The sequence below is a fragment of the Malaya genurostris genome, chromosome 3 (genome assembly GCF_030247185.1).
Source record: "Malaya genurostris strain Urasoe2022 chromosome 3, Malgen_1.1, whole genome shotgun sequence".
In the NCBI taxonomy this organism is placed as follows: Eukaryota; Metazoa; Arthropoda; class Insecta; order Diptera; family Culicidae; genus Malaya; species Malaya genurostris.
Genome location: NC_080572.1, coordinates 286,749,317 through 286,763,094, shown reverse-complemented (window position 1 = coordinate 286,763,094; position 13,778 = coordinate 286,749,317). Strand labels below are relative to the sequence as shown.

Genomic DNA, 13,778 nt, shown 5'->3' with positions numbered 1-13,778 from the left:
GGGTCGAGCGCTACGGTTCATAATTACTGAACAAACATTTTGTAATGAGTTGTATGGGACTTCGCAATCTTGAGCTTATCTTTGCTTAGTTCAGTGTAGTTGACATTTGAAGACATTTGAAATACACAGGAGAATTTAAACGCCACTAAACACGTTGCTATGAATCGTTCATCCTAAAATTACTTACAATCAGACAAAGTACTTAAAATGGTAACTAGGATTCTTTAAATATATTTTAGTCGTATTCACATAAATAAAAATGCAATAAATAATGCGCAGTTGGCGAATGCACTCCACAATTTCAAATTGAGCCAACAGTGTATTGTTTTTATTTTTTATTTATTGTTTTTATTTTTTTTATTTTTTCTAGCACTGCCTACTGCGATTGAACAGGTCTTTAGTTTCGATTTTTCCATCATCTTGAAAAGCCGTCAAATTTTACCGGTTACTAATCGGTAAAATAAGGCCTTTGTTGGTGCTGATAGTCATTTTCTTATTTCATCTAAAACTGCTTCGAAGCGCGAAACAAATTTATTCTCGCATTGCATGAAGGACATTACTGCCCTCCGTTTAAAAAAAAATCAAGCCATTCAACTTTACCGCTCGCGAGTAATCGTTACCACGCTCTTATGTAACAGACTGTAATTGATTTTTATGTGGTAATCGACGGTGCTTGCAAAGATAAACTCAAGATAGAGTGGTCTGCAATTTCTCATGTATCCATTTAATAGGACCTCTCGTCCAACTCAGCTCATTGCCAGTTTCAGTCTAATTGGCAGTTACAAATAAAGTATCCAAAATATATATTACTCGATCGCTAAACATTCTAGTAGTCAAGAAATTAATATTACACTGTTTTCTGTTTAAGAAAATCAAAACTGGAAAACCTAACTTTACTCGATTTCAAACATTTCTGAAAATTTTCCATGTTAATAATCCAATTCTACACAAAAAAGTAGTAGTAATCACTTTGAAATCGATTTTCTTCTTCTCCGTGTTTATCTGTAATACTTATCTCTATTAGCATTATTGAACAAACGAAAAAATCGTTACAAATCACTACTGCCAATATGAAAATTTTCGGTAGTACCCCCCTTTTCTTGGTTCAATTTTTCATTGGCATATGTCGCTACCGGTAGATCCGTTTTGCGACAATGTGCCAATCATCATTTGGAGCAAAACAGCAAGCGTCTGATCGCTACATACGCCGTAACCATGGTAATGTTTGTTTATGTTTGGACAAACATCAAGTTGAGTGATATTGAGCAATTTTGCTGCTTATACAGTGGTTCTTAAAATAAGAAAGTAAAAATTATTCAGAATTATTGCTTAGAATTTATTTTGTTTGCTATTTTCTCATCCCACGAAGCATTAAAGTCAATTGAAGCAAGAAATCATGTGCTGAATGCATACATATGTTTGCTTAGTCTCTAAATTGTATTATTTCCATGGCATTTTGTCCGAAAGTGCCGACGTTAATTAACGAAGGGTCAATAGAACTACACTTTTACTGAGCCTACTGGTTCACGATTACTGACCCAACTTTTTGCAATGGGTCGTATGGGACATTGTAATCTTGAGATTATCTTTGGTGCTTGTATATGAAAAGATTTGTTGAAATTTGCATTTAGAAATTGCAACATCGACTACAGGTTTAATTTCCTTCATTGTACGTAAAACTGAGGCACCGATTTAAACCGAGAAAATGATTTTCGCAACCAATATTTCATCCGATTAATAATCGTGGTGGTAATTTCAAAAATTGATTATCACTCTGAGATTTCAATCAATTTGTTACCCCACTAAGAAAGTATACGATTGAGCTGACCGAAATTCAGTGAAACTCATACACTGCACGGAAAGCTGGATGCACCTAGAAATAAATACTAATGTAGTACTGCGAAAGTTAGTACAAAAATAATCTAGAATTTGATTAAATTTACTGACTAATACGAGCAAATCACCCTCTTGTTAATTTTATTTACCCATAAAAATATTTACTTTCCGCTTAAAACTGTCAAATTTTTTATTTAAATATTCTTTATTTAAATGAATATTTTTGATCTCTCTGCTAATGAGAGTAAGCCCTTACTTCCTTTGTATTGCCATATATTACTTAGTTCATGTATTAGATTTTTTGTGTTATTTACACTAAAATCGAACGGAATTGAAAAAATCTTTAGCATCAAATAAAAGTGTACAAACTCAGAATCTAGTTAAATTATTGAGACACTTTATAGCCAGATATGGGTAGAAGAGAATAACAAGAAGATTATTTGCTCTTATTTTCCTGTAAACTTAACCAAACTCTACACACTTAAAAATTTTTACATCTTATTAGATGCACATAAATGGAGCGTCGCAATTCACGCAAATTTACGTGGAAGAACATTTAATATTGTGTCTAAAACTCCATGACATGAAATTCATTGAAATAAAAAAAAAAGAATTTTGTAGCAACCCACCGCGACTTGAACCGAGAATCATTGGATCGCAAATTCGTCTAATAATCGACTGAGCCACAGAAGCATGCATCTGCGTGGCCGGTAAAAAGTGCATTTAAATTCATACAGTCGCACCTGCTACTAGAACGCAAGTTACAGTCGAAACCAGTAAAATTCAAGCTCATCTAACATTAAGTCATTACAAATAAAATCTTTCGTCATTTGACAAATTAGGTCTTTATGAATTACATCGTATAAGGGATTAAGTCACCTGTAAAATTCAAATTTTTTTAGAGTGTAGATATTTCGATAAGTTTCGGTTCAGTTGTAGCACGCAATGAGAGGCTATAAATCCAAGAAAATGTTAAACATTTTGAGCAAGGGGAAAATCACAGATTCCGATGAGTTTGTTAAAAGTCAACGGTAATTTATGTTTGAGAATTTAGCGAAACATGTGATCATTTTCTGTATCAACTTTGTTTAGGAGCCGAACATGTAAAAATGTACAAAAAACGTAACAGTTGTCTTCAATGGATTATAAATATTTCTTGCATATCACAATTATTTCGTTGTTTTTTCATGCATAAATAAATAAATATTTTGCATTTCATCGTAAATATTTTTGGTTGCTCTGCTCATTAGTACTGTATGAGAACGAAGAACTTTGCTTCACGGTGTGCTACAAGACGTGAAGTAAGACCATAAAGATTATATTAACGGTGCTTTTGCGGTGTAGGAGTACCGCAATATTTGCACCACAAGACCAAATTTTATTATATACCACATTTCTTAAGATATTCAGAACAAACAATACCATGAATTTTGCATTTGAACCCATGCACAGTGGGGAAAGTTGGACCAAAAACACGACATTTTGCCCGGCGAACGACCGCAACTTGGTTAAAGCCGGGTATAAATAAACGATATAAAAAAAAAACACAATTTTTTTGGAGGCATGATACAGCTGACCACAAAGCACGTTTTTGGGGTAAAATGGTCAGTAAAATCGATTTCATGTATTTAGAAGCACCTCACAAAACGCCCGGGTTGGCGGTTCAATGCATAGGGCGCTGGATCTGGAAGGATTCTTACTGTCAGTAGGATCGTTGCACTAGCCATGCAATGATTCTGTACGCTATGAATCGGCCTCGCAGTCTGTTGGAACAGAAAGGCCAAATTCCATTACAGGAATGTAATGCCAAGACTTTGCTTCACGAAACGCTGTCATGTTCATTTTACACAAAGAAGATGATTTGAGGTAAAACATAATACAGTTATTTGCGGTCGTTCCTTCCGATTAGTCGAATTCATTTTGTCAGAGTTTCGCAGTTAGTCTTCGAAGTAAAGTCAGAAAAAAAGAGAAAGTGGGGCAAAACGGGCATGATAGTGAATTTTACGGATCTTCTATCATTAATCGATTCAACGAAAATTTTTGCATAAGATATACTACCTTTAAAAATATTTACTTAGGTTTTAATAAAATTATTAAACAAACTCGCGGTTTTGATCGTTTTCCCCCCACGAAAAAATGTAGTTCATTCCAGTGTAAACTATCTCTATTATCTTTTTTTGCAATCATTGAAGTGCTTAAATTCATCCAGAAAAAAACTTGAAAGAAAACATAAACTATTTATGAAATTTTGGTGTAAATTTTCCGCTCATTGTTCGTAGAAAAAGTCTAACACAGTTTTCAGTGTTAATTACATAATGAATATATAGAATCTGCAAGAATCTGTCGAGAGGAGCGAGAAACTGATGCCAAATAAGGCCCATTCTGCCCAATGTTTGTACATGTACTACAAACTTTGGGTGCGTTCTGAAAGTTCTACAATTAATAAGTTGAACTTGCACAGGTTTTCAGTGATTAAACTCAGAGAAATTTGTCGACCAAAATCCGATTGTCGAACCGATTGATCACGTTCTTCTATCATCATATGATAAAGCATAAAAAACTCTGAGTAATATTACTTATACGGTAAGTAATATTACTGTATAAAATCAGGGGTGGGATCATGTAAGGTGATTATCACCAAGTTTTGTCACCACTGCTGAAAGACTAACATCACTATCAAATGTTGGCATTACGTGAGGTGATAGTCACCACGATTTAATCATTTCAAAGCTAGCAAATTTATCGAAAAGAACTGACTGTGACATTGATTTCCATTGAAAAATAAAAATCGGCACTAAATTAAACCAACAAGTGAATTTTTTATTTGTTTGTGCGCAGTTTGCCATACTCGCGAGGCAATTTTTTTCAACGTTACTCTTCGATCCGTACAAATCATCGTTGATAAACATGACTCGAATTAATGAAAAGGATTGAAAACTATAGGAATAAAAATTTAGATTTAAAAAAATTATATGGGTATACGCCATATTCATATTTTACTCCTGAAACATTGACGTTTCTTGACAGGTGATAAATGGAGTGAAGTTGGCTCAATCAAACCGGTGACGGTGATAGTAAAAGTGATCACCTTCGGTGATTCCTAACATTCTGGTGATCATCACTTTATCACCCGGAGGTGACAGTCGCTTATCACCTTACATGATTTCACCCCAGTATTTTTTGCAAAATCTATATGAAGTTCAGTAAATTTTACCAATGCACTTGAAAATCAGTAGAATGCTGAAAAATCCGTATATCTGGTAACCCTGGCTGGCTCACAAGTTCATGAGCTAATGAACGAACGAAGCATCTATCTGTAGGGGAGAGTGTTCGGTTACCGGCACACTTTTCTTTTAAGCTTTTAACTTCTGACTAAATGCACATTATGCGGACATCTATACATCAATGGAAAGCTAACAACTGATTAAGAAACTAAGTTGATTCATTTGATAGAAAAAAATTTATTATCAATTTAGCAAAGTGATAAATTTTGGTATTTTCAAAAAAGGGTTTGCGGTTACCGGCACCCCAAAAAATTTCTCTAAAAATGGAAAAATATAAGTAAAGATTGCAATTATTCAAAGAAAAACGGAATTTATTCTTTTCGATGCCAAGTAATACAATAAGTTTAGCTAGCAAAAACTAGAAGATCGCGCCAATGTTTAAAAGTGTGATTTCTGACGAATGTCTGCAAACAATCGAAGTTTAAAAAGTCTGTAAAAAGTCTTTAGACGAAAAAGAAATGTCATAATTTCCAGACAAATTGGCATCTCTGCATATCACTGACAATTTTTCGCGACTTGTCGAAAATAATGAGGGGGCCGGTAACCGAAATAGGCAGACATTTTAAAAACGACGAAAAAAAAACTTTGGTTGCAAACATTTTGATAGCATCCGGTATTAAATCACGAAATAGATCGATTTCACCTCATAAATATTCCATCCACTCACCTTTTCGATTGATGCTTTTCAATTTATAAAAAAAGTAATAAAAAAATTTTGTGTTGATTTTCACGAAATTAAAATTTGTTTTGAGCTCAGCAAAAAGTACAAGCGTCTGTTTGCTTCGGCATTCGGCACAAAAAGAACGTGCTGCTATTACACAAGCCAAGCATGACATTTGTTGGAATGACGCTACCTGCTTTCTGTCAAAAGTTACGGTGGGGTGCCGGCAACTGAACATCTTCCCTTACTTTGGTTGCTCTAAGAATGTTGCCCGGTGTTCATATTCGTTGCTTCAATTAGCAAGGCCTGCTATTCAGTGATTGATTCGTGCGTGAGCACCTTCCTTGAGTATTTTTTCACAGTCACTGAATGCATCATTGGTCATGACTAGAGATCATGCGATTGTTCTGAAATGTTTTAGTTATTGAATTATATTCGATAATCTTGACAAAAAGTACAGGACTTCGAAATTCAACTGCGCACTGTTTATAATGTTTCTACCATTGTCAAACTACCAGCATATGCCAAGCTTTGTGTGTAGCCGTTTAGCAGAGTACAAAAATAACAATCAAATAGTTTAAATATTGTGTTTTGGTAGTTGTGTGATACATGCCTGTTGATTCTTGCCTTCTGGGACAGAGTTGTCCAAAACTTTTTTTTTTACTTAGGCTCACAGTGAACCGTTTTGTCGTTGAACAGAATCAATCCAATCAAAAATAAAATATTCAAGAGCAAAATTCAAAATGGAGCGATAACAATAATTGTAATGAAAAACAGATAACGCACACTTCTTCGCAGACTTACCTTTCAATTTTCTTTTTTTTGCGATAACTTTTTACTTGTCTTCACCGTCTTGTCTAGCTCGGATTAGTAAACAGCTAAATTAAAAATTTTGAGATGCTGGCTTCGCAATCTGATAGTTGAACGGACACGCTCTCATTCATCTTAGTCAAGTAAACATTAAGAAACGTGGCAGCAACAAAGCGTATTTCGAATAATGTCTATTACAAAACATCCTCAATCAATCAAAAATAGTAACCGGTATATATAAATATATAAAAAAAACAAGCACGTGGAACAAAAACAAATTCTGATAAACACACATCATTGCAATATGTGTGTGTAAATGTTGCGCAATTTTTCTGTACACATTTTGGTCGAATTGGTTAATAAAAAATGTAGACTACAGTTTGTGTTCGATTAAGAATAAACGAAAAGCATTGGAATTAAGAAGTGAGCATACTATGGTATAAACCAAAATTAGAGAAATTGTTTTTTTTTACCAATAATTTGATTCATAAATTGGTGCACTTTAATAAACTCGTTATATGATGCATGAGCATGTACATAGGAAGCGGAACAAAAAATAAACGGGGATTAAAATTGCAAAACATTGTATTATACCTGGAAAACGGTCACCAATGCCCACAAGAGGCTGTCAAAATTTTTCCTATCACACTCTTCCTCACCACCGGTTGTCTCGTTTTTATCGCAGAACTTGCAACCGAACAGATTCATTCCGAGGATACTTAGAAAACGTTGATAAGATTTTATTTATTTATAGATGTATGATTCACTGCTCTGGTCATATTAAATCAATATTTCGATGGTTGGTAGGTGGAACACAGCGGGTGTAAGATTCCAATAGAAAAGACTGGCAAACAGCGAGAAATCTTTTTCGTGTGTAACGGACGGTGGGTCGTGAAGCGAGTTAAAATGTGCTAAAATGCGTGCATTTGTTCCGAAACATTGAAAGCAAGAAAGAAAACTTCGACTCTCTGTTCCTGTCCAATTTTCCTAAGTTATAAGTTTTTTACTTGAAAACAGCTAAAATAATTCACTAACGAGTGATCGAAGATGAGAACTTGGATTGAATAACACATTATTCGTGATTTCTCACTGTAATACAGACTTTCTCGTGTGTGTGTGAATGTATTGTTTTTAGATAAACCTGCTTTCCAGTAAACACTGACTTTAGTTTCAACGCAAGGACTCAACGGCCGCTAACCTTTTCGAACCTCCTCACATGCTAGATTCGAGTACTGGGAGTGTTTTAGAAAATTCCCATGTTTGCAGAAGAAATTAGTAACTAAGATTGACAGATTAAAAAAAAGAATTCTCGAATAAAAATATCCAATAAAATTACCATGATAAGTAGGTTTATACTAGGTTTTTTTTTGGTTTTTCATTAGATTCTGTTTTATGATTTTGTATTATTCTGATGTATTTTATCAAGTCGGTAGGCAGTGTCAGTACTCACCTGAAAATGAAAATGAACAGTATCAGTAAGGAGAAGAATATCGCAACGTTGTCCATAGTTCGTAGCATCACGAATAGCTGACGTCGCAGGTTCGGCATGAAACGGACTAGTTTTAGTATACGCAAAAGACGGAACGTTCGCAGCACACTCAATCCCGAGCTTCCTTGTCCTTCGCCCAGGTACGCTTGGCCCAGCTCGACGACACTGTAAATGAAGTTTTGTCCGAGATTAGGATTTTGATTCTAGGCCTGGACTTTGGAACTAAATTCCGGAGCAGAATTCTGGACTTGGATCTGACTTTTGAAATCAAATTCTGCAGCTGAAATTGAGGTTCAGAATTCGAAAACTGAAGTGAACCAAAATAAGTTGTATTGCCTGAATTTAGTTCTCAACTGCATTCCAGAGTGCGGGTTCAGAATTCAAGACCAGAATGTAGGTCTAGATTTTGGTTCCAAAATTCAGTTCCACATTTCAAGGAGTATAACTGAATTTAAAGAACTAGATTCTAAAGTTTTTCGAGCTAAATTCTGGATCTGGATTCTAGCACTGAATTTCTGAGCTGAATTCTGAATTCGTATTTGAAAACTGAATCTTGGACCGGAATTCTGTAACCAAAAATCAACTGCGGATCAGAATTCAGGTCCAGAATTCAATGCCGAATCAGAATCCTGGTCTCGTATTCAGATCCAAAACATAGGTTCAGTAACCAGTTCAATTCATTTCTGACCGATGCAGGTTAGCCAAAGCCAGCGTTTTCGTTCGACACGTCAGGAAAGACATTGCGCTTCGTTGCAAAACAAAAAGGGTTCTGTAAGTAGCAGAAACTTCACGTCTTCTTAGCGGTTCAAATTGAACTGCCGAGTTCAATTTGATCTGCTCTGCACTGATGAGTCAAAGACGAAACGTAAAAAAATAAATAAAACCATTAATTGTAATGTCTGGTGAATGATTATTCAAAAGTTGAACTATGCTGAAACCTTGATTAACATTTTATTAAATTGTTTGCCTAAAATTATGAATATTCAGAAGAGTATAAATTAAACGATGCATGTTTCTATATTCATAAAATCTAGATTGATCTAAGAAAAATAGCCCCTCTATCGTAAACAAGCGATCGAATTACATAAAACATGCGTAGGTCTAACAAGTCAGAATTTAAATTGTGAATAATTTAGCAGTTTGTATCAGAATTTACCAATTAACTTAACTTCTCATTAACCTAGAGAAATCCACCTAGTGGTGTGATGCTGCCTTTCTTATATTGTCTATATTTCCAAAAATATCACTAGAAGATTCTGTCAAGATTTTTTTCAATATTGAATAAAATAAGAAACTTTCTTTGGGTATGAGCTAACGTAACCTTATTAATTTGTAAACAGTTATGTCAAGTTAATAAGAATTTTGCTTTATTTAGTATCGTCGCACTAAATGATTAAACACACTTTACCATATAGTTCTGGAATCGGAAGTCGGACCCGACTGGAATAAATAGCAACATATGAGACTATAGAAACTTTTATTTGAGCCTAAGTTTGTGGAAATCAATCAAATCATCTCTGAGATTATTAAGTGAGCCTCGTTTCAGAATTTTCGACCTCTATTTCCCATACTTCTGGAACCGGAACAGGAAACGAGTTTAGCCGAAGTCGGTTCGTTTACTAAGCAACTAATATAGCCTGCAAATTAAATCAGTTTTGAGCCAATTCTAGAAGAATTTAACCATTTTATGCATCGTCGCTCTAAATGACGGTGTGCAATTTAAAACACACTTTACCCTATGAAAGTATGTTTCTATGATACTTTTTATTTTATGAGTGACATTATTTGACACATACTCACACACATACACGCACAGACACATACATTGCTCAGCTCGATGAATAGTGCCGAATGATATAGAACACCAATCCGGGCCAATTTTCTCTAGTCAATTTTTCAATTGATTGCATAAACTTTCTAGATGAGAAAGACAATAAGTGTACTTTTATAGAAAAGCATCGTTATCATGATTTTGTAATAACACTAACAAGTAGGCACAAATTAAATAAAAGATTTACAGGTTGACATATTTTTCATATGGAAAAAATAGATTTAAATGTGGCAACCCTACACGCTATACGAAATTGAACAAAGCACGCTACAAACGGAGCAAAGCCGTACGTATCGACGCGTACCAGTTTTGCATAGTCATTTTGAATGACGATTTGAATGTTTTGACCCTCATCGCCCTATAATTTCGGAACCGGAAGTAGGATCAGGAAGAAATTGAGAAATCGAGGTGAGCTCCGTTTTTGGATGGAGTTTTTCTTCACTATCATCGGTGCTTTTGGAAGCAGAAACCGGGGACTAGTAGTCCTAAAGTAGTTTAGCCACTAACTAATGAGATCTGTCAACTAGATGAATTTACCAGTAAGTTTTATAAGAATGTGAACCTCGTTTCGCTACCGCTTGTGAGAAAATACTCATGACATTGAAAATTTTCACTAACCGCACTGTAATACCGGAACTGGAAGTTGGAGCTGGATTTTTTCGAGGACTTCTTAAAGAATTTCCATACTTTTAATTTTCATCTTAGTTTGTGAAGTTTCCGAGAAAATTGAGTGCGAATTTTTTTATAAATTTGCTCATGTTTCCTTGTATGGTTGTTTGTTGATTCTTTTCGGTGAAAATTAAAGCACTGTTTTTCACGGTATTTTGTTCAACATAACGTTTCGGCTTACTATGCTTCAGCCATCGTCGGACGCATTTAACAAAAATTATACAATCTTCAATCACTTCATTCTACCATACTGCCGACGGCTGGGTTATCGTATGCTTCTGACCGTTCATCATCTTTACTATTCCAATACTCATTTCTCACAGATTTTTACAAACTTAGATTCAAATGAAAGGTCCTATGGTCCCATACAATGTTTCTGAGTTTCATTTGAATTCGACTTCCGGTTTCGGATTTACAAGGAAATATGTGCAAATTAATGGAAAAATACGCACTCAAATTTTCTCGGAAATTTCTTAACCGATATTCACAACCTAAGAAGCAAATAAAAGTTGTTAAAAAGTCCCGGAAAAGTCGATCCGGATCCGACTTTCGGTTCCGCTTTCACAGCGTTGTAAGTTCAATTTCATGAGTATGTTTTCACAAGTGACGGCGAAACGGGGTTCAAAATTTTATAAAATATACTGGTAAATTCATCCAGGTGGCAGATATTGTTAGCAGAGTTGCCATTTTTAAATTTGTGTTTCAACATGAAAAATCTGTGTGTTGCATATTTTCGACCATAATCTGTAATAATCTATGAAAAAACATTCGAAAATCTACCATTTTTATGATATACTAGCTGACCCGTCGAACTTCGTCTCGTCAAAAGAATTGTCAAAAGACTAAGTGGTCAACGTTTCTCTACATTATTTTTCTGACTTAACGACTACTTAACCTACAATCAAAAAAAAAAAAAAAAAAAAAAAAGAAACATCACCAAAGATTAATGTGAAAATATGAAAAATTAAACAAATGCACAGATTTGTATTCTGAACAGTCCGTTTTATGGAATTACTCATACGTGAATGTTCACCCTACGGAACAACCTTTGAATCAGTTTCTTATACACAAAAAATTCCTATTTTTGTGTACGGTAATAAGTATGTAAAAGTTACGGTTATTTATTATTTACTGACACGGTCTGTGAACTCTGAAATGTCATTTCTCTTGACGAACTCAGTGAAAGTTCTACCAATATTCGGAAAATTACTAAAAAAATAATGAAGAATTTCAGTAACCATCACTATACATTCAGCAGAAATACAGATCTGTCAAATAATATAATTTTCGGACGTAAAAATGAGAATATTTCTAGATTTGTAGAGAAAAAATAGTGGTGCAAATTGATTCCTTGCGAAAAATAGGTAATACTGATTCCTAGCGGTAATTTTTCATTTAGTGAATATATTCAAAAAGCCATTTACAACTTTTTATTTCAGCACTCTAATAATAAAAATATGAAGGGTGGTCCCATATTCTACTGAATTGCATCCGAAAGATATCTGATCATTTTATTTGAATAAATTATTTCTGGAGAGCAAATGTAATTCAATTCATTCATCACACGCAAATAAATTAATTAATCGGATGCAAATATATTTTGAAAACTAAATTGCTCCTTCCTTTCCCATATCTCTAATACAACATACCAAAAAACAGTAATACTTTACGGGTCAAGACGTTTACATATTTTTAGAATTGTTTTGTAAATTTCGCCGAACGTCGGTATTGAATGATGAAGAAGTCATTAAAATTATGACTGATCGAAGTTCAGTGGAACTGTACCGATCATTCAGCAAATAAAACTTTTACTGAACGGATTACCGAACATTCAGCTGTTTGAAAGTCAGTAAAACTGTACCGACATCCGTAAAAATAATTCGGTGTGGACAGCTTTTAGGCAGTGAGAAATTTTTCTCAGAATCTGTTCTGTACGTTCAAGTTATCAAAAAAATACCATGAGTATTTTAGAGCTCTAATAAAGTAAATTTTTTCAGGTACTGTGGAACTTTTAATTGGTTGGAGACGACGCTTAAATTGTAATTTGATATTGATCTTATCAGTTTGAACATTCTTCACAGAATATGCAACATGCAATAACAGTCTCAATTCATTATGGTAATCATCTTGAACATTGATATCTAATAACCACTTACTGTGTGCGCTTAGTCTAATCTAAATCATTAGAAAGAAAAATGCAAGGAAAACCTCTTAGTTTGACCTTAGCGCTTCTACAGCACAATCTTTTCATTGATTCATTAAAAAAATTTCTGATTTGTTAGTCTTGCCCCCGCAATGACCAATACTATTCATCTGACTCCATTGAACACATTTTATCAACTGGTAAATGATATCAAAACTTCTTTTTTCTGTCTACAACGGTTTTCTAGAACAGTCATTGAGTCATTTATGTCGTTTTCGCTTGATGCAAAACCTAACCCAGTTTCCACTGTAACTGCTGTCAAACCGTTTGTTTGAACTCAGTTTCGAACCTAGTTTCAACGTTGTTGAACTGAAAATCGAGTCAGTTTCGAACCTGGTTTTTATATCAGTTTTACTTAAACCCCTGTTGCTACGTGCGAAATCAACACAGTTTCGTGAAAAGTGTTTGTTTGACGAAACTACCTTGAGTCAGTTTCAGTTTTTTCAAGCGAAAACGACATTAGTAAGCAATAATTTTGATACCCATTTAAGCACGTGACTCGAAATGACGAATCACATCCATCAAGTATGCATGTGAATAAATGATAATATCGGAGTACGATTTGTTCTCTAAACAAATCGGTTCTTCGGAATTTGCAGTTCTATGGGTTTTCTCAGGTGTGTCTGAACCGAAACTTAGATTGAAATGAAAAGTCCTACGAACTATTGCTATTGAACTCGATCAAGATCTGACTTTCAATTCCGGAATTACAGTGGAAATGTGAGGAAATTCTATAATGAAGAACGTGTTTGAATCCTTCGAGTAAAACTTATAATTCTTCTTTTGTTAAGGCACTGTAAGTTTAAATTCAAAACATTTCCTTTCGAGAATATAAGAAATATGAGAAAGGCTTCATTACATCAGTAGGTGGATTAAAACAGTTTCTTTTTCATTTTGTAGCACAGTGTTATCAATATTCGAATGTGTGGAAAAAGTGTGCCAGTTTCATTCGAATCCACGTCAACCAGTTATGTCTCTGACATTAACCACTCACT

The 13,778-nt window shown here is 34.5% G+C and overlaps 1 protein-coding gene across 1 annotated transcript in view; it reads right to left on the bottom strand.

The window, feature by feature from the left end:
• LOC131434376 (uncharacterized) overlaps positions 1–13,778 on the bottom strand; it is a 108,563-nt gene that overhangs the window by 63,697 nt on the left and 31,088 nt on the right. Inside the window, exons 14-15 of the mRNA XM_058601044.1 lie at positions 8,042–8,245; positions 7,186–7,309 (exon numbers count right to left, since the gene is read on the bottom strand). Coding sequence (XP_058457027.1) covers positions 7,186–7,309; positions 8,042–8,245 — 328 coding nt within the window. The remainder of the gene's footprint in view (positions 1–7,185; positions 7,310–8,041; positions 8,246–13,778) is intronic.